The sequence below is a fragment of the Dendrobates tinctorius genome, unplaced genomic scaffold, assembly GCF_039654945.1.
Source record: "Dendrobates tinctorius isolate UK_male_01 unplaced genomic scaffold, ASM3965494v1 ptg000321l, whole genome shotgun sequence".
In the NCBI taxonomy this organism is placed as follows: domain Eukaryota; kingdom Metazoa; phylum Chordata; class Amphibia; order Anura; family Dendrobatidae; genus Dendrobates; species Dendrobates tinctorius.
This window is the reverse complement of record NW_027361988.1, coordinates 122,058-143,864: the sequence shown is the minus strand read 5'-3', so window position 1 is coordinate 143,864 and position 21,807 is coordinate 122,058. Positions and strand designations below refer to the sequence as shown.

Below are 21,807 nucleotides of genomic sequence, written 5' to 3'. Positions count from 1 at the left end.
GTTAAAATGGGAGAATTTAAAAATTGCATGAGACTGGGAATACAGTACATGGTTCAGGTGCAGGACGTGCAGAGACTGGTGCCGTTTGGAAAGTTCCAGGAAGATTATGGGCTACGGGAGGTCTGCAGATTTCAATATGGGCAGTGTAGGCATGCTTATGTTACGCAGAGTAGGACGATGAATATGGAGATTCACAAGGATATATTGATTATGTCTGTGCAGAGGGGGGAACAAAAGGGGTAGTGTCGGGCATTTATAAGGATCTAATGCATACTTTTTTAAATAATTATCCTATTAGAGCACAGGGGAAATGGGAGGAGTTGGGTAGGATAGAGGAAGATAAATGGGAAGTGATTATGGAATATATACCCCAATTATCGCTGAGTGAACCGGGCAGACTCTCGCAGATATATGTACTCCATAGAGTATATAGGACTCCTGGATGGCTGTATAGAGCGGGTCTGAGACAGACTTCTGAGTGTCCTCGGTGCCGAATGGAGGGGGCTGGAGTTCTCTATATGTTATGGCAGTGTCCAAATCTGAACCCATATTGGACGGCGGTGCGTAATGCCATAGGAGGCGCGTATGGTTGTAGGATTGAGAGGGATCCTGTGGTGTGTATACTGGGATATGTGGAGGAGGTCCAGGTACATAATAAATATAAGGTGGCTATAGCTAGATTATTATATATTGCGCAAAAACTGATTGCCAGACACTGGATAAATGAAGATCCGCCGACACTGAGGGAATTTTTCAGACAATCTGACTATATTGTGAATACGGAAAAAAACATTTACATTAAGAGAAAAGGCAAAAGAACATCTGAGACACTGTGGACACCTTGGGTGGAGAGAAGATGACCCTGAACTTAGGTTACACCATGCATTATTTGCTGCTCTTGTATGTAATGGGGGGAGGGGAAAGGAATTTCTGAAACTAATGTCCATTGTTAATGCTGTTCTCATTGCGATTTTTGTTCTTTTGTTTTGTACCTTAAATTTGGTTAAATAAAAATTTATCTGATTTAAAAAAAACTATATGGGCCCACTCACCCTGACAGTGCATTTGTTTGGGGGTCTGGGCAGGTCAGCATCTCTGCCTCTTTGCTGTGGTTTTGGACATTTGCCGGAATTTTTATATCTACACGATTTACACAAATTATATTTTTTTGTGTTAACTCTATACTATTTAACATTAGAAGCTGTGTATTTTTGTAGTTATTTGTATGTATACATGATTGATTACCACTTCTGTCTGTAAAAACAATCCCCTTTAACCCCTTTGTGACATCGGGTGTAAATGTACGCTGATGTCGGACTCCGTCCTTTTGATGTGGGCACCGGCGCTGAGCCTACATCTTTTCTCGCACATGATGGGCCAGAAATCCCGCACATCGGTGACCCTGTCACATGAGCGCGGGTCACCGATGAGTTGGCATGACAACCAGAAGTCTCCAGCCGACCTCTATGGTTGTCACTGCCGGATCCTATGAGCGCTGCCCAGTGGTTGGCGCTCATAGCAAGTGAGCAACTCTGCTACATACAGGTGATCTGATCATTGCCTGTATGTAGCAGAGCCGATCGGGTTATAGCAGCTTCTAGCCTCACATTGAGACTATTGAAGCATGCCTGTGAAGACATGGGGTGGTCAGCGGGTGCTGCGGTCCGCTGGCTGAAACCACATGAATCAGGGATCGTCCCACCGAGCACCGGCTCTCCCTTTAACATGGGCATCACGCTACTCAGACAACACACAGTGAGGGTAAAACAGTGTGGCAATGCTTTACTGAACCACACAACAGGCAGATAACACAAAGAACAGTCCCAGCAACATACCCAACAGAGTGCACATTACAGAGTCTCAGCCTTCCGCTGATTCACTCCCAGGGTCGCTACCCCACCTGTGGCACGCACAGAGAGGAGGTAACGACAAGTGTAGGAAGATGACAATCCATTCAGTCCATACAAGGTACAAGGCCAGTTGATCCGAGGATCACAACCTGGCTTCTCCAAACGTATCCATGGTTCAACGATAGTCAATGGAGCAGATCTGTATTCTTCCAACCGAGGCTGAAGACCCCTAGGTTGTTTCCTGTAGAATGATAGATCCGTGTCCCTCGTGATGTAAAAACTATGAAGTATATAGTTTGAAGTCTGGGATCTGCCAATATGTGGCTAGTTTTCTGTTTCGGAAAACATGATACACGATTTTAATTTTTTTTTGTCCAGTCTCGCTTGAATATAGATCAATATTAAATAGTCACCTGATGACGCCTTTGGTGATCACAATGAAACACGTAGAAATAAGAGGCTTGGAGAGTGAGTGTGTATACATCACCTCACCCTATATACTGAAATGTGGGGTATATGTTTTTTTCTCTTAGTCATCTACTGACTAATATTCAGGGGGTGAATTATGGGTATAGTTTTACATTTGGAATTAATAAAATTTTGTTTTATCCCTTTGTCAGCAAACATGAGGAATGACAAGAGGCAGCCCATTTAAAAAAATTCAAGTTTGGTTAAAACTATTCCAACATTATGAACATAAAAAAGGCTTCTCCCCTATGTGACGTTTCTGATGTTTATTAACAGCTGATTTCCAAGTAAAACATTTCCCACATTAAGAAAATAAAAAAGGCTTCTCCCCTGTGTGACTTCTCTGATGTCTAACAAGAAATGCTTTCCGGTTAAAATATTTCCCAGATTATGAACAGGAAAAAGGCTTCTCCCCTGTGTGTTATTTGGTGTGGAACAAGACTCCCTTTCTGGTTAAAAATTGTTACACGTTCTGAACATGAAAAAGGTTTCTCCCCTTGGGTGAGTTCTCTGGTGCCTAACACACTCTGATTTAGTGCAAAAGCATTTCCCACATTCTGAACATGAAAAAGGCTTCTCCCCTGTGTGAATTTTCTGGTGTCTAACAAAATATGATTTATGTGCAAAACATTTCCCACATTCTGAACAGCAAAAAGGCTTCTCCCCTGTGTGAGTTTTATGGTGATTAACCAAATCTGATTTCTGGATAAAACATTTCCCACATTCTGAACAGGAAAAAGGCTTCTCCCCTGTGTGAGTGCTATGGTGGTAAACCAATTGTGATTTCCAGTTAAAACATTTCCCACATTCTGAACAGGAAAAAGGCTTCTCCCCTGTGTGAGTTCTCTGGTGTCTAACAAAAAGTGATTTATGTGCAAAACATTTCCCACATTCTGAACAGGAAAAAGGCTTCTCCCCTGTGTGAGTTCTATGGTGAGTAACAAGCAGTGATTTACGTGCAAAATATTTCCCACATTCTGAACAGGAAAAACGCTTCCCCCCTATGTGAGTTCTATGGTGATTAACCAAATCTGATTTCTGGTTAAAACATTTCCCACATTCTGAACATGAAAAAGGCTTCTCCCCTGTGTGAGTTCTCTGGTGTTTAACAAAGTGTGATTTATGTGCATAACATTTCCCACATTCTGAACAGCAAAAAGGCTTCTCTCCTGTGTGAGTTCTCTGGTGAGTAACAAAATTTGATTTCTGTATAAAACATTTCCCACATTCTGAACAGGAAAAAGGCTTCTCCCCTGTGTGAGTTCTATGGTGATTAACCAAATCTGATTTCTGGTTAAAACATTTCCCACATTCTGAACAGGAAAAACGCTTCACCCCTGTGTGAGTTCTATGGTGACTATCCAAATCTGATTTCTGGTTAAAACATTTCCCACATTCTGAACATGAAAAAGGCTTCTCCACTGTGTGAATTTTCTGGTGTCTAACAAAATGTGATTTATGTGCAAAACATTTCCCACATTCTGAACAGCAAAAAGGCTTCTCCCCTGTGTGAGTTTTATGGTGATTAACCAAAACAGATTTCAGGTTAAAACATTTCCCACATTCTGAACAGGAAAAAGGCTTCTCCCCTGTGTGAGTTCTATGGTGATAAACCAATTGTGATTTCCTGTTAAAACATTTCCCACATTCTGAACAGGAAAAAGGCTTCTCCCCTGTGTGAATTCTCTGGTGTCTAACAAAATGTGATTTCCTGTTAAAACATTTCCCACATTCTGAACAGCAAAAAGGCTTCTCCCCTGTGTGAGTTTTATGGTGATTAACCAAATCTGATTTCTGGTTAAAACATTTCCCACATTCTGAACAGGAAAAACGCTTCTCCCCTGTGTGAGTTCTATGGTGATTAACCAAATCTGATTTCTGGTTAAAACATTTCCCACATTCTGAACAGGAAAAAGGCTTCTGCCCTGTGTGAGTTCTATGGTGATTAACCAAATTTGATTTCTGGTTAAAACATTTCCCACATTCTGAACAGGAAAAAGGCTTCTCCCCTGTGTGAGTTCTCTGGTGAGTAACAAAATGCGATTTCCATGTAAAACATTTCCCACATTCTGAACATGAGAATGACTTCTTTGCTTTAGGAACAGTTTGTTTTTTAATGCCTCTTTTGTGACTTTGATTTTCCATAGTAGTCAGTAATGAATCAGAAGATGGGACCTGTTTCATAGGATCAGATGACAGATCTTTGCTGTGAATAGATGATGATATATCAGGAGTAATGGCATTCACTTCAGTTGTATCTTGTAGGATCTCAAGATTATCAGATTTAAAAATTGAAGATGTCAGCTGTCCCTCTGATCTCCTGGTACAGTCATCTGCTAAGATAAAAAACAATTATTTATTTATGAAATATCCTTGAGTTTTATATTTTTGAACATTTCTACTTAGCTTGCCATTTTTATGGACAGTTTATGTAAAGAACTTTAATTATTTGCCAAGACAATGACAATTCACAGTCTAATAGAAAACCTTGTTTGATGAACCAGTAGTGTGCGGTGTTCAACTGTTGGTTCATTCTGCCTCCCAAATATCAAATAAAAAGAAACCAATCAATGTTATGTAGGTGAAAATAATACCAATTCTCATCTCACAAAAAAACAAGTCCCCACTCAGGTCCATCATCTGTCAATGGAAAAACAGAGGTTCCCGCACTATTAGTGGCTCAAAGGCTGTTGAAAAGCAACAAGGTTTCCATAAACCAATCCAGCAAAATCCGCTCTCACTTCTGAGTCTTGCAGTGTGCGCAAACAACATTTAGGATCCCTGTATTTAGCAATATTATAGTGAGAGGAACCCACTTAATTTGTGGTGTGTGTCTCCTGGAGCACAATCTGGGCACTATGTGTTGGGTAATAAAATGGCAAATGTGTAATTTTCACTCTCCAACATCCACTACGTGTTAATTTCCAGAAAGTTGCTGTGGAGTCAAAATATTCACTCCTCCTAGACATGTGGTCAAAATTGTTGGTACCCCTCGTTTACTGACAGATAAACCCACAATGGTCACAGAAATAACTTGAATCCTACAAAAGTAATAATAAATCAAAAATCTATGAAAATTAACAAATGAAAGTCTGACATTGCTTTTCAGCCATGCTTCCACAGAATTTAAAAAAGTAAAACTCATGAAATAGGCCTGGACAGAAATGATGGCACCCTTAACTAAAATATTTTGTTGCACAACCTTTTGAGGCAATCATGGCAATCAAACGATTTCTGTAACTGTCAATGAGACTTCTGCTCCTCTCGACATGTATTTTGGCCCACTCTTCAAGAGCAACTGCCCCAGTTGTCTCGTGTTTGTAGGTTGCCTTTTACAGACGGCATGTTTCAGCTCTTTTCAAAGATGCTCATTAGGATTTAGGTCAGGGCTCATAAATGGCCACTTCAGAATAGTCCAATATTTTCCTCTTTGCCATTCTTGCGTCTTTTTAGCCCAGTATTGTGTGTCATTATCCTGCTGCTAGATCCATGATCTGCGACTGAGATCAAGCTTTCTGACATTGGGCAGCACATTTCTCTCTAGAATCCCTTGATAGTCTTGAGATTTCATTGTACCCTGCACAGATTCTAGACACCCTGTGCCAGATAGAGCAAAGCAGCCCCAGAACGTAACAGAGCCTCCTCCATGTTTCACAGCAGGGACAGTGTTCTTTTTGTGATATGCTTCATTTTTCCATCTGAGAACATAGAGCTGATGTGCCTTGCCAGAAAGTTCCATTTTTATCTCATCTGTCTATAGGAAATTCTCCCAGAAGATTTGTAGCTTGTCAACATGTAGTTTGGCAAATTCCAGTCTGTTTTTTTATGATTTTTTTTTCAACAATGGTGTCCTCCTTGGTCATCTCCCATGAAGACGACTTTGGCTCATACGACAGATGGTGGGATCTGACACTGATGTTCCTTCAGCTTGAAGTTCACCTTTAATCTGTTTAGAAATTTTTCTGGGCTCTGTTACCATTCGTATTATCTGTCTCTTTGGTTTGTCATCAATTTTCCTCATATGGTCATGTCCATGGAGGGTGGCTACAGTCCAATGGATATTAAATTTCTGAATAATATGTGCAACTTTAGTCACAGGAACATGAAGCTGCTTGGAGATGGTCTTATAACTTTTACCTGTAACATGTTTGTGTATAATTTTCTTTCTAATCTTCTGAGACAACTCTTTCCTTCGCTTTCTCTGGTCCATGTTGAGTGTGATACGCACCATGTCACCACACAGCACAGGGAGTATCTGTAGCCTCTATACAGGCCACTCACGGATTCCAGGATTGTAGACACCTGTGATGCAAATTAGTGGACACACTGCGATTTACACATTCTGTAGAAGCATGGCTGAAAAGCAATGTCTATGTATGATCTGTTTTGAGTTCTCCTTCCCCTTTCCTTCCCTCTTTCCTCGTTCCTTCCCCCCCTCCCTGCCCTTCCTTCTCCGTCCCTCCCTACACTTTAAATTTAAAAACTCAATAAACTGTTGGAAAAGAAAAGCAATGTCTGACTTTCATTTGTTCATTTTCATAGATTTTTTATTTATTATTACTTTTGTCAGATTTAAGTTATTTCTGTGACCATTGTGGGTTTTTCTGTCATTAAACGAGGGGTACCAACAATTTTGACCCCGTGTGTAGAGATTATAACCTTCAGTGAATTAATTAATAACATGGAATCACTTTATGGGGATTTCTACTATTCTGGTTTTCTGTCATTTAGTTATATTAGGGCTTCTGCATATGGTGTGTCCAATCTCATCTGGGATCTGTTCCTGCTGTCCAGCTGGAGTAATCTGCTCCCTTCTTCAGCCAATTGGAAAGTACCACACCCTACTAAAGCGCAAAGCACATGGCCGGAATCTGCCAGATACAGCGCTGTTCTCCTCTGGTTCAGTCCTCTGTGCTCAGCTTCCGGCTTGTGTGTTTGTCTCCTGCTGTGACCGTGGCCCGTTTACTGACTACTCTTGTGTCTTCTGATTCTGTCCTTCTGGTTCTGACCCAGCTACCTGACTATTCTGCTTGCCATCTAACACCACAGAATAGCAGGTAACAACATGGTACAAGCCTAGGGGTCCCAGTGTAAGTCCAGATTCATGTAACAGCCTTAAAGGGCGATGAGCAAGGCAATCCTTGGGATATGGAAAGTAGAGAAGAAAGTGCCAAGCAGGTTCATGGTGGACATCTAACACCACAGAATAGCCATCTAACACCACAGAATAGCAGGTAACACCATGGTCCAAGCCAAGGGGTCCCTGTGTAAGTCCAGATTCCATGTGAGGGTGTTAAAGGGCGATGAGCAAGGCAATCCTTGGGATATGGAAAGCAGAGGAGATAGAGCCAAGCATGTTCATGGGGGACATCTTTTGAGCTGCCAGGTGACCACGAACAATGCTCCCAATACATTGTGTCTGCAAACTATTCCAGCTAGATCTGCATTCAAATAGCTAAATGGCGCTCCTTCCCTTCTGAGCACTGCCATGTGCCCAGACAGTAGTGTACAACCGTATGTAGGGTATAGTGCGAAGCTGGAAAATAATTTGTAAGATCCATTTGTTTTCTATTATCCTTTGTGAATAATTTATCACCACATAAAGTGACACACGTCAGATATTAATAATGGGGCCTGATAAAGAACACAAATCTGGCTGCAGGAAGAGGTTAAATCAGAGGATTTTGGACACTACTGTAATCAAACACTGTGACTATAGACAATAACATCTACTGAAATGATCAAACTCCACAGTCTCCATCAGTAATAAATGAGCAGCTAGTGGTGAAACCTCTCTGGGGTAATTAGAGTATGGGGCTCGGTGACGTCACAATCTAAACTATCGTAAGCTCCAATATTTTCTGTCAGATGAGTTTCATGGAGAAATATTACACATTTATAGAGAACTGTGTATAATAGTGCAGAGCGGAGACGTCTTAAAGGGAACCTGTCAGCCGGATTGTGCTCAGTAACCTACAGACACTGTCAGGTCGGCGCCGTTATACTGATTACAATGATACCTGGTGATGAAATGCGTCTTGTGGTTGTTGTGTAATCTGTATTTGTAGTTTTCAGTTAATGAGATTCTCGTGCTCTGGGGCGGTGCTCTGGGGCGGGGCTGTGGGCGGGGCTTTATGTGGTGCTCTGATTACATATTCATCTGTATTGGCCTATGACAGGTCGCTGACCCCTCACTGACCTGCCCCCATTATTACATAATGCATATAATAGCATTGATATTATTGGTGATAATGCCCATAATATTGTGGCTATTGTGAGGCTAAGAAAAAAAATTACATCCAGCGAAATGTCACCGGCGATGGCGGCGCCTGCACAGTAGCATCTATAAGTAAGAGATAGAGGCTACTGGACAGGCGCCGCTGGTGACATTTTACTGGATGTAATTTTTTTTCTAAGCCTCACAATAGCCACAGTATTATAGGCATTATCTATATATATATATATATTTACCTTAAATTGTCTGTCATCCACTTCCGTCTGGATGTCCTCAAATCCCACAATCCACCGCGCCGCACCGGAAGTACGCCAACCGCCATATTGGAATACCAAAGTGATGGGTATTCCAATATGGCACCTGCTGGTGATACCAGGCCCTTCCACAGTACCACCAGTGGGATACCGCCGGGACCCTCCCACCACCACCGGACCCGCCGCTGCCTGCACACCCACCTCTGTCACAGCCGGCAGGAAAGACCGCAGCTTGCGGCCTGTGCTGGAGATGGGGTGCGGGCGCCCTCTGGTGACGCCGCACCCCATCTCCTGCACAGGCCGCAAGCCACTGTCTTTCTTGCCAGCTGGCCGCTGCTAGAACCCCCCGCCGCTGCCTGCCCACCATGTACATACACACACACGTACTCACATACACACATATACACACATGTACTCACACACACAACTCCAGCACAGGCCACAAACCACCCTCTTTTCTGCTGGCTGTGACTGCACGGAGGTGGGTGCCCAGGCAGCTGCGGGACACACACACCCATATGTACACACACACCCACATGTACACACACACACACTTCCCTCTCGATGCGATAACATCGGGCACACCTCTAGTCAACAATAACATCAATGCTATTATATGCATTATGTAATAATGGGGGCAGGTCAGTGAGGGGTCAGCGACCTGTCATAAGCCAATACAGATGAATATGTAATCAGAGTATAACATAAAGCCCCGCCCACAACCCCACCCACAGCCCCGCCCCAGAGCACGAGAATCTCATTAACTGAAAACTACAAATACAGATTACACAACAGTAAACCAGAGTTGCCCTCATTTATGGTGGATCATTGGAGCTACTATGGATCCTGACCAGAAGATTAGAGAAAATAATATTGCTCCCCATTTCAGGAGAGATTGTGCAGTAATCTGAATTCCTTAGGATGGAAAACAATGTAATGTATGACGTGGAGTGAATCCATGAAACCAGGGCTGGAGCCAACACATCTCCTGCAGGCGGGAATAAATGTATATTACAGCCCTCAGCCACGCACAGCTTAGAGATCTATCATGGCACAGGTGGAATGTTTGTCCTGGAGATTATCACAATCCTCCTTGAAGTTAGTTGGTTTTAATACAAATTGAAAAGTCAGGATAAAGGGAAACTCTGCTGTTATTCTACAGAAATTCACACTTAGCCTAAATGTGCAGTGAGGTTATGTTCACACGTTGCGGAACTCCCGTGGAAGTTACCGCGAGAATTCCGGAATTCCATTCCGTGGGAAATTTAAATTCCCGCAATTTTCCGGCGGAAAAACTAGCGTTTTGCAAGCGTAATTAGCTTGCAGAATGCTAGCATTTTCCAAGCGATCTGTAGCATCGCTTGGAGAACTGATTGACAGGTTGGTCACACTTGTCTAACATAGTGTTTGACGAGTGTGACCAACGTTTTACTACTGAGGCTGCCTATGCGGCATCAATAGTAAAAGATCTAATGTTAAAAATAGTAAGTAAAAAAATTAATAAAAAATCAGGCCATATTCACCTTCCGGCGTCCCGCGCAGCATCCCCAGGCCTCCGCGATCCTCCGGCAGGTCCCGTTCCCAGTGATGCATTGCGGCAATGACCTTTGAGGTCGCGGTCTCGTGAGATCGCTACATGATCGCGACACGTGACGTCAGCAAAGGCATCGCAATGCATTACTGGGAACGGGAGCTGCCGCGTGTATCGCTGAGTCCTGGGGTCGCTGCGCGGGACGCCGGAAGGTGAATATAACCCGACGATTTTTTCATTTTAATTCTATTTTTTACAAGGATATGGTACCCAGAGCCTGGAGGACAGTCTCCTCTCCTCCGGACCGTGGGTAACATCTGCAAATGTTCTGCTTACTTTTCGCATGGTGGGCACAGCCACATGCGGAAAGTAAGCAGAACAATGCATTCCTATGTGGGAGGAATCGCCGCGATTCCGCAAATTAATGAGCATGCTGCGGATTTTACCGCGAAGCGATTCCGCCGCGGGAAAACCCGTAGCATTAGCACAGCATTGCAGAATCCTATAGGATTGCATGGGATGCTGTTTTTTCGTGGCAAAATCGCACGGTAAAAACCACCGCGAAAAAAACGCGATGTGTGAACGCAGCCTTACTGTTGTTAATCATAAAAGGAAAGATTGGCCAGAAAGACTGGACCTGGTCTTGTAGGGACCATGAGACATTCCGCAGCACAGAAGGGAGAGAAGATTCATCCGATAAGATCTCAGGGATCTAGGAAGCCAACAGCATCATTACCCTCCGCTTTCTCTTACAGGCCCAGCATAAGATTTTTCTTCAAGTGATTTTCTATCTTGTCAGCACATTCTACGTACGCTGTCATTTGGCTTTATAGTTACAGATCTGGGCAGGTAACGGTCAGCGTCTCCTAATGTGAAGGAGAGAATGGCTAATTCCTGTCTCTTTGTCTTGAGAATAAACTTCAGTTGTGTGCAAGCCTTTACTGAGAAAAGAGAAGACATGTAAGGCCGGGATCACACTACTGTGTGTGATGCGAGAAACTCGCACGAGTCTCTCGCATCAACAGCCATGTATTTCTATGCAGCCGCACCTCCAGTCCTGAGTACTGGCGGCAGCGCCGGATGTTGATGCGAGAGACTCATGCGTTTCTTGTATCACACGGTAGTTTGATTCCGGCCTAACTCTGTGTTCGGTGTGACTCTTTAAGCGCGCACTCGGCCTATATTGGGTCAGGTACAAGTAATCATATAGATATCGCTTTAAGGGATCACCTTCACACTAATCCCAGGGGGTAGGAGGATCCTCCAGGTGGTAAGTTCTATAGAAAAGGGCTTTCAATGCCCAAAGTCATTTGAACTGTTTTGGGTGGAGGAGAATGTTGTGGTCTAGAGTCAAAATGGTAACATGGTAATACGGCCAGACTACACCACCGATAAAGCAGCCACAGCCGGTGACTGAGAATAATCTGTGACTTCTCTGCATTCAGTGGTTACTACTCACCTGGGTAGTCATATGTGGGAATCTCCTCTTTACACCGCTCATCACCCCTCACATATGTCTCTGTAGTATTAATATGGGTCAGATCTTCACCCTGAAACAAATATTGTAAAAGTCACCGACAGATGGAGAAGTCCCATCTATGATCAGCTCTAATCCTGCCATCTCCACCGTTCTCATTACACAAGTATAAAACATATAATACTGGTGGATAAAACAAGACTGAGCACAAGACCTTCACAGCCGTCTACACATCATAGGGGAGATCTCCTGACACCTTCTCTCCATCTACCTGATGATCCTGAGGAGCACTGGGATCTTCTTGGTTACAGTCCTGTGGAAGAAGAGGACGGGGACATCTCTCTGGTGTTGTCCTCTTACTGGATAGATCTGGAGGAAACACATACAGGGACTGAATTCATTCTCTACATACAGATAATTATAGGCCGTGTGTATTTAGTCCTGTCTATTACCTGGTGATGTGAGGGACTGGGGAACCTCCATTATGACGTTCTTGTACAGATCTCTGTGTCCTTCTAAATACTCCCACTCCTCCATGGAGAAATAGACAGCGACATCCTGACACCTTATAGGAACCTGACACATACAATGATACCGTCATCCCCCGATCCCTTCATAGTGTTACTGTATAATGTCGGTCTGTCATTCCAAGGATGTCATTCTAAGGATAACATCTGAAATATGCCTGAAAATGACTCCCTGCTATAGATACTTCATTATTATTATTACTATGCTTCACTATTACTATCACTCTGACAATACTGTTAACGTATAATGTCCCAGCATTCCCAGCAGTGTCACCTCTCCAGTCAGCAGCTCCATCATCTTGTAAATGAGTTCTAGGATCTTCTGGTCATTGACGTCCTCATGGATCAGGGGGTGAGGTGGAGGTCCCGTGATTGGGCTCAGGGGTCTTCCCCATCCCTCAGACACAGGGTCCTGACAGCGATCACTAGAGGTCTTCTTCACCACTGTGTAATCCTGGTTATGGAGAGACACATTAATAAATCTCACTACAGACATTTCCAGAGTCCTCACCTCTCCAGTTCTGTCCATCTGTTATTCCCATAGATAAGAATGATGTAATGTGACGTCATCAGAATCTCTCACCTCTCCAGTGAGACGGAAGAGGATCTCTAGGGTGAGGTGTAACATCCTCTCCGCCATCTTGTCTCTGTCCATATCCATCCTTGATGGGTAAATCAGGAAAATTCTCTTTTGTAGAAGATCTTCACTGAGAGGATCCGATATTGTAGAGACCTGAATGAGAAGAAGATGAGCCGATGTAACATCATAAGAATCCTGTGTAATAATACAATGACAGCAGCAATCTGCAGAGTCGGAAGATATGACTCTGCCAAATATATATATACATTCACATATCTATCTATATATATAATTTCACCAAAGAAAGTAAGGACTGCAGCACTCACTGATCCATTTTGAAAGTCCGTAGTTTATTTGTAGCAAAAGTGTAAAACTTCATGGCCAGGGGGCTGAAGAAAGGAGTGAGCAAACTCTGACGACGGCCTAACAGCGCTTCCACGGGTCAGCTATATATAATCGTCTAATTCTGTCTGTCTGTAACGGAAATCCCGCGTCGCTGTTTGGTCGCGCCTGGGGACATTACTGAAGGTGGAGGAAGATGGCACCCGCAGCAGTCCTCCACAGAAACTTCAGCGATGTGCCCTGCCTTAACTTGAGCAGAGGAGGGCGAAAACCCCCCGGTCAGCAAGGGGCAACACTAAGGCAGGACGCAGATGCTGTTCAGAAGGAAATCTCCACACCGCCCGAACACCGGGTAGCGGTGACGTCACCACAGAGTAAGAAGATGGCGCGTGCAGCAGGAAGAGACGGAACCTTCACCAGCGGTGTGCCCATGGATAACAAGGTCAGATGAGGGTCCAGCCCCCCAGGTCTGCAAGGGGCAATCTCAAAGTCGATCCCAGAAGCCTTTCCAAAGCAATTTTCTACACCACCCGTTAAATATATATTTGGCAGAGTCATATATCCCGACTCTGCAGATTGCATGCTGTCGTAGTAGGCCCAGACCAGATGGTATGGAGATGAATGAGGGAGACCAAAGTTCAAAAATAGACTTTCCTTCACTTAACAAGAACTTGATGAGAAGTATACACATCAGATGGCAGGTGCAACACTTTACGAATGCTTCTTCTGCATTATGCAGTCAGGAACTTTCCGGTTCCATGCGGCGGTACATAACCTTTACTATAAGCCACAATAGTGCAGCAAACCTGAGCTAATGACCTCTTCCTGCTCTGTGTCTCCGCTATGCTCCCTGCCTGGAATCCGAATTCTTACTGCCATTATATCTTTGCTTTCCTTCAGAACGTACTATCCGATGTCTCCCTCCTGGCACACAACACCATATCAATTCAGGAGGACGGCAATCAGATAGACCAAAGGCCTGGATTTCTCACTTTCTGACTCATCACAAGGAAATTGTTCTCCTGTGTGGCCATGTAGCTCAGTATGAGGTCTCCCACACAGTATGACGGCCCCACAGCACCTCACACAGTATTATGGCGAGAGATGAGCGAATATTTCAATGTTCGATTCACGATCTCTGAATTTGCAATATTTGCTGATTTAATCGCAGAATATAGCCAAACATGCACAACACAAAAGCCGGTGTTTCCCAAGCTGTGTGGCAGTGTGGTAAACACCGGTGTAGCCCTTCTGATAGGCGGTAAAATCATCCCTGCCGGTCACAGAGCCGCGGTTCCCACGCTGTCAGAACACAGCATGACTGCTCAGTTGTGATCGGAGGTAAAAAGTTTACCTCCGGTCACTGGTGTCAGCTGTAATCCTGCCATCTCCACCGTTCTCATTACACAAGTATAAAACATATAATACTGGGGGATAAAACAAGACTGAGCACAAGACCTTCACAGCCGTCTACACATCATAGGGGAGATCTCCTGACACCTTCTCTACATCTACCTGATGATCCTGAGGAACATTGGGATCTTCTTGGTTACAGTCCTGTGGAAGAAGAGGACGGGGACATCTCTCTGGTGTTGTCCTCTTACTGGATACATCTGGAGGAAACACATACAGGGACTGAATTCATTCTCTACATACAGATAATTATAGGCCGTGTGTATTTAGTCCTGTCTATTACCTGGAGATGTGAGGGGCTGGGGAACCTCCATTATGACGTTCTTGTACAGATCTCTGTGTCCTTCTAAATACTCCCACTCCTCCATGGAGAAATAGACAGCGACATCCTGACACCTTATAGGAACCTGACACATACAATGATACCGTCATCCCCCGATCTCTTCATAGTGTTACTGTATAATGTCGGTCTGTCATTCCAAGGATGTCGTTCTAAGGATAACATCTGAAATATGCCTGAAAATGACTCCCTGCTATAGATGCTTCATTATTATTATTACTATGCTTCACTATTACTATCACTCTGACAATCGATCTGCTTCATCCACAGGTATGTGTTCTGGCTGCAAAACCATCATCACCCATCTTTCCTGAACCCCAATCACCCCTGTATCTGTCTGCTATCACTGGTATGTGTTATGGCTGCAATACTATCTCCCTTTGCATTTCCTCTTGTGACTTCTAATTAATCATCTCCTGTGTCTGCATCCAGTCCCCCTACTGCTCCTCACTTTCTGATCACACCTGGGCCCTTTCAGGTGCTGTTAAGTTAGTATAAATTCAGACTAAAGCTCCCGTCACACATAGCGACGCACCAGCGATCCCGACAACGATATGACCTTGTCAGGATCGCTGGTGTGTTGCTATATGATCGCTGGTGAGCTGCCAAACAGGCAGATCTCATCAGCTATCAGGACCAGCGACACGGGGGTAACAAGCATGCGCGTCGCTTAGTTACCCGCTGTGTACCATGGAAACCAGCGTGCTGGCGCTGGGAGCTGGTATCCAAGGTACACAGCGGGTAACTAAGCGACACGCGCGCTTGTTACCAGCGGTTTACCTTGGATACCAGCTCCAGCTCGCTGATCGATCGTCTCCCGCTGCCACACGCAGTGATGCGTGCTGGCCAGCGGGAGACCAACGATCAAAAAAAATGTCCAGGGCATTCGAGCACGATCAGCGATACCCGGCGGGGGGGCGGTCGCTGATACGTCACACACAGCGAGATCGCTGATGAGATCGCTGTTGCGTCACAAAACTTGTGACACAGCAGCGACCTCGCTAGCGATCTCGCTGTGTGTGACGGGGGCTTAAGAGGTCAGCCTGACCTCGGTCTGTTATTCCAAGGATGTCTTCTAAGGATAACATCTGAAATGAGCCTGAAGTGACCAGAAGGTACGACTAACCGCTGCGTTTACATGTTCTAAATTTCTTTTGCCTTCTAAATTACTCTCACCATGCTGACATACGCACAAACAGTTTTGGCTCCACTACTCCTCACTCTCTTTCGCTATCCGCAAACCCCAGCACCCGCTAACCAAATAATAATCTCTTCTTCCCTCTTGCCTCCCCACCTGACCTCCTCTGCTGACCTGCTCCTCGATCTCAGAGCTCTCCTAATAAAATATAAAACAAGCCACCCACCCTCCTTCTCCCACATGCTCTCCCTCTTTCTGCTTCTCCTCACTGCTGGCGACATATCTCCCAACCCTGGACCCCAACAGCCCATACCTCCAATTATTACCCCTTTCTATCGTTCCCAAATCAACACAAACACCAGAAATCTTTCCCACCTCAAATCCGTGCCCTTGACACCCACCACCCTGCTCCCACTCTCTGGATCACTCTGGAATGCCCGCTCCGTCTGCAATAAACTCCATGTGATTCACGACCTCTTTACCTCTCATAATTTTTCCTTACTTGACCTCACCGAAGAATGGCTGACACCCTCTGACACAGCCTCCCCTGCTGCGCTGTGTTACGGCGGCTTCCACTTCACCCACACTCCTCGCCCTGGCAACAGACATGCGGGAGGAGTGGGCCTTCTCCTTTTTCCAACTGCACCTTCAACCCAATCCCACCTCTACCCTCCCTTATCGTCCCCTCTTTTGAAGTCCACTCTCCCTCCAACCTCCAAGTGGCCGTCATATACCGACCTCCAGGCCCGACCACTGCCTTCATTAACCAATTCTCCACCTGGCTCCTTCACTTTCTCTCTGCTGACATTTCCACCATCATCATGGGTGACTTCAACATCCCCAATGACACCCACCATTCAGCAGCCTCCAAACTCCTGTCCCTTACTTCATCTTTTGGACTTACTCAGTGGTCCTCCTCAGCCACCCACACAGACGGACATACATACATTAGACCTGGTGTTCACCCGCCTCTGCTCTTTCTAACTTCACCACCTCCCCTCTCCCTCTATCTGACCACCATCTACGCACTTTCTCATCCCTGTCCTCCTCCTGTCACCCATGTCCAGCAGCATGCGCACCCCCGCAGAAACCTCACATCTAGACACTCGCACACACTCTGACTCTATTTTACCACTGTCCTCCATATCTTTACTCCATGACACTGACAATGCCACTACTTTCTATAATGCCACTCTTGCATCAGCCATCGACTCGATCGCCCCTATCATGCATAACAGAGTGCGACGAATCAATAGACAACCCTGGCACAATAACACCACTAAAAAGCTTTGGCAAGCATCCAGAATTGCTGAACGGCGCTGGAAGAAAACGCATTCGCAAGACGACTTCACTGCACTCAAACAAGCAACACTCGCATTCAAATCTGCCCTCACCTCTGCTAAACAGGCCTTCTTTACATCCCTTGTATCTTCCTTATCCCACAACCCCAAACAGTTGTTGAATACTTTTAACTCCCTCCTCCGCCCACCACTGCCCCCTCCAACCTCCCTCATCTCTGCCGAGGACTTTGCCGCACACTTCAGAAACAAGATAGACCAAACATGGCAAGTCTTTATTGCTCAACCACCACAACCCTTTTGCACACCAGACCAATGCCCAAACCCCATAACCTCCTTATCTAACATCACTGCAGGGGAGCTTGCTCATCTTCTCTCCAAATCACACCTCACCACTTGTGCACTTGACCCTATTGCCATCTCACCTCCTCCCCAACCTCACCACCACACTTATCCCATCCCTAACCCACCTCTTCAACCTATCACTAACTTCTGGTACCTTCCCTTCCGCTTTCAAACATGCCACAATGACGCCTATCCTTAAAAAGCAAACCATCGATCCAACAGCCACGTCCAGCTATCGCCCAATATCGCTGCTCCCATTCACTTCTAAACTCCTGGAGCAGCATGTCCACGCTGAACTTTCCTTCCACCTCTCATCTAACTTGCTCTTTGACAATCTAAAATCTGGCTTCCGCCACCATCATTCCACTGAGACAGCCAGCCCTGACCAAAATTACCAACGACCTACTTACAGCCAAAGCTAACGGACAATACTCTATACTCCTCCTTCTAGATCTGTCCTCTGCTTTCGACACATTTGACCACTGCCTCCTACTACAGATCCTCTCCTCCTTCAGCATCAAAGACCTCGCCCTATCCTGGAATTCCTCATACCTTTCCAACCGCACATTCAGCGTCTCCCACTCCCACACTACCTCCTCATCCCACCCTCTCTCTGTTCGAGTACCCCAAGGCTCTGTTCTAGGACCCCTACTCTTCTCAATCTATACACTTGGCCTGGGGCAACTCAAAGTCCCACGGATTCCAGTACCACCTTTATGCCGATGATACTCAGATCTACCTCTCTGGCCCAGACATCACCTCTCTGCTCTCCAGAATCCCGGAGTGTCTATCACCTATATCCTCCTTCTCCTCTCGCTTCCTCAAACTCAACGTGGACAAATCTGAACTAATCATCTTTCCCCCATCTCACAGATCTTCCTTACCCGACCTTTCCATAACAATTGACATCACGCTTTCCCCCCTACTGGAGGTCCGCTGCCTTAGAATAACCCTTGACTCTACCCTTTTCTTCAAACCAAAAAAAACTCACATTCAAACTCTCTCCATCTCCTTTCGCCTCCAGCTCAAATATTTCCAGAATCCGTCCCTTCCTGAACCCTCAATCTACTAAACTACTTGTGCATGCCCTCATCATCTCCCGCCTTGACTACTGCAACATCCTTTTCTGTGGCTTCCCTGCTAACACCCTTGCACCTCTCCAGTCCATCCTTAACTCTGCGCCTGACTAATTCATCTCTCTCCTCGCTACTCCTCCGCTTCTCCCCTCTGCAAATCTCTTCACTGGCTCCCATTCCCTCAGCGTATCCAATTCAAATTACTAATACTGACCTACAAGGCCATCTATAACCTGTCTCCGCCATACATCTCTGATCTAATCTCCCGATACCTTCCATCACGTAATCTCTGGTCCTCCCAAGACCTCCTTCTCTCCTCCACACTTATTCGCTCCTCACCCAACCGCCTCCAAGACTTCTCCTGAATAGCCCCCATCCTCTGGAATTCCCTGCCACAACACGTCCGGCTATCATCCACACTCGGATCCTTCAGACGGAACCTGACAACCCACCTCTTCAGGAAAGCCTACAGCTTGCAATGATCCCCACTGCCTCCTCACCACTACCGGAGATATCACCTCACCATCACTGGAGCTGCTGCAACCCCCCCAACCTACTGACTCCTTCACCACCATCCTGTTGCATGTAAGCCCGAAAGGACAGGGTCCTTTCCCCTCTGTATCAGTTGGTCATTGATAGTTTGCTTACTGTAAATGATATCTGTAATTTGTATGGAACCCCTTCTCATGTACAGCACCATGGAACCAATGGTACTTTATAAATAAATAATAATAATGTTCCAGCATTCCCAGCAGTGTCACCTCTCCAGTCAGCAGCTCAATCATCTTGTAGATGAGGTCTAGGTTCTTCTGGTGATTGATGTCCTCATGGATCAGGGGGTGAGGTGCAGGCCCCATGATTGGGCTCAGGGGTCTTCCACATCCCTCAGACACAGGGTCCTGACAGCGATCACTAGAGGTCTTCTTCACCACTGTGTAATCCTGGTAATGGAGAGAAACATTAATAAATCACTAGACATTTCCAGAGTCCTCACCTCTCCAGTTCTGTCCATCTGTTATTCCCATAGATAAGAATGATGTAATTGTCACGTGGACCCGTCCTGTGTGACATGGCTCGCAGGCCGGTAACTAAAACAAGACAAGGGGGAGGGAAACAGTTTCAACGGTGGGCCCTGCGAAAGGGAAAGGGGGACGTGGAGACCTCCTGCACTCCCCTGAGTCAGTGTCCCTAAAGTTCCCTATACCGGTTCCGCACCGGGCACCGATCAGGAACCTGTCGCCCCAGCACACCCTACACCTATAAGTTGCTAGGGAGCTGGGTGGTGCAGGCACTGCCCCCCCGCTGTACTAATACACACTAAGGAAAAACACAAACAGGGAAACACCACTTAGCTTTACTCTGGTGCACTTGTTCCTGGCAACAGAGTCCACCACCAGCATGCAGCTCTCCTACTGAATCGCTGCCTCCAAGCTCTGTCAGAGCTAAGGAAATCCCCTATAACTCCTTTCACACCAGGGCTAAGACAGTGTTGCCAGGACCTCGCTCTAAATCCTTCCTCCACCAAGGATGGTTGAAATGAACACTATCACCAACACTGATTGCAACACCTGTGACTCTTTTATAGCAGAGCCAGCAATCACCTGCATTATAATCATGTGCACTTAACTAAAGAAACTAGACTGCAATGACGCTCACCACCACCGGGGGCAAAAACCAAACTTAAGGACAGCTTAGGGAAAAAAAAAGGTTACCAGTGCTTTTATATATCCTGATCCAGCATGGATCATGACAGTAATGTTACGTCATCAGAATCTCTCACCTCTCCAGTGAGACGGAAGAGGATCTCTAGGGTTAGGTGTAACATTCTCTCCGCCATCTTGTCTCTGTCCATATCCATCCTTAATGGGTAAATCAGGAAAATTCTCTTTTGTAGAAGATCTTCACTGAGAGGATCCAATATTGTAGAGACCTGAATGAGAAGAAGATGATCCGATGTAACATCATAAGAATCCTGTGTAATAATACAATTACTGGAGATAATAAGGGAAACATATGAGAAGATTTATTATTTTACAGGGTTTAGTGTTGTTCCCTGACATCTACTAATAAAACCTATATATTTAGGCCCCAGACAACAAGCAGTTTCCTCCTCGGAGTCGGCAGCTGAACACGTTCCTCATAGACTCATCTTCCATAACGCTAATTCTCGTCTCATTACCGACACTGGAATCGGCATTAGCAATACTGCAGGAGAGATTCATTACACGCGACATGAGAAATAACTCCTTCATGATGAGGACGACATCTTCATCTTCTACTGCGGCTCTAGAGACAGATTTGGCCAGAGTCGGTCACTGCCTCCATCCCCACCGGCCGTCTATATGAAGGTTTCCCGTCTTCCCCGCACTGGAATCTTCTATCACGTTAGATCTCAGCTCTGAGTCACACACAGAAGTTTGAGGCTTTTAGAAAAGATTTTTTGTTTCCACAATCACAACGGACAGAAATGATCTGATCCCAAAGTCTCCATGTACAGTGATTTATGGGGATTATTTCTGGCCTTAGGCTTTCCTATATTACAAGAAAAACTCCAGAAAAAGCCAATATTAAAATGTTTCTAAAGAAAATTGGAGCCAACAATTCTTGTAAAAATAAAAAAATATGCAAAAAGCAGAAGACACATTTTATAATTTTTAACATGTTAAACATTTATTAAAAAGGAATGAATCTTTTTGGACCCCAGAACATAGATGTACACCGCAGGGACGGCACAGATGAGGCTTCAACAAAACCACTTGCTGCTGTGAAAAGCAAACATGGCATCTAAGAAGGTGTGACAGAGTTTGGCTGAATGCCCCCCGCCCCCAAGTACTCGATAGTATGGGGCGGCCTAGTTACTGCGATACTTACATGCCTAATAATGGGGTCTGGGCTGCAATGTATGAAGGTCTATTAGGCCGGGCCAGAGGCAG

The 21,807-nt window shown here is 45.2% G+C and overlaps 1 protein-coding gene and 1 pseudogene across 1 annotated transcript; one reads left to right on the top strand and one right to left on the bottom strand.

The window, feature by feature from the left end:
* The window catches only part of LOC141073954 (uncharacterized), a 79,510-nt pseudogene that overhangs the window by 37,372 nt on the left and 20,331 nt on the right, over nucleotides 1-21,807 (top strand).
* Nucleotides 1,757-11,439, bottom strand: LOC141073966 (uncharacterized). Its single transcript, XM_073561495.1, has 2 exons — nucleotides 11,388-11,439; nucleotides 1,757-4,651 (listed from the first exon to the last, which is right to left on the bottom strand). Exons 1-2 carry the CDS (start codon nucleotides 11,437-11,439, stop codon nucleotides 2,772-2,774), a joined length of 1,932 nt encoding a protein of 643 aa, XP_073417596.1. The 3' UTR covers nucleotides 1,757-2,771.

Coding starts and splice junctions, on each gene's coding strand:
- LOC141073966 (XM_073561495.1), bottom strand. CDS start 11,439: ATGAGTCTCTCGCATCAACATCCGGCGCTGCCGCCAGTACTCAGGACT. Junction 4,652..11,387: donor GCCAGTACTCAGGACTGGAG/GTGCGGCTGCAT, acceptor TTATCTTAGCAG/ATGACTGTACCAGGAGATCA.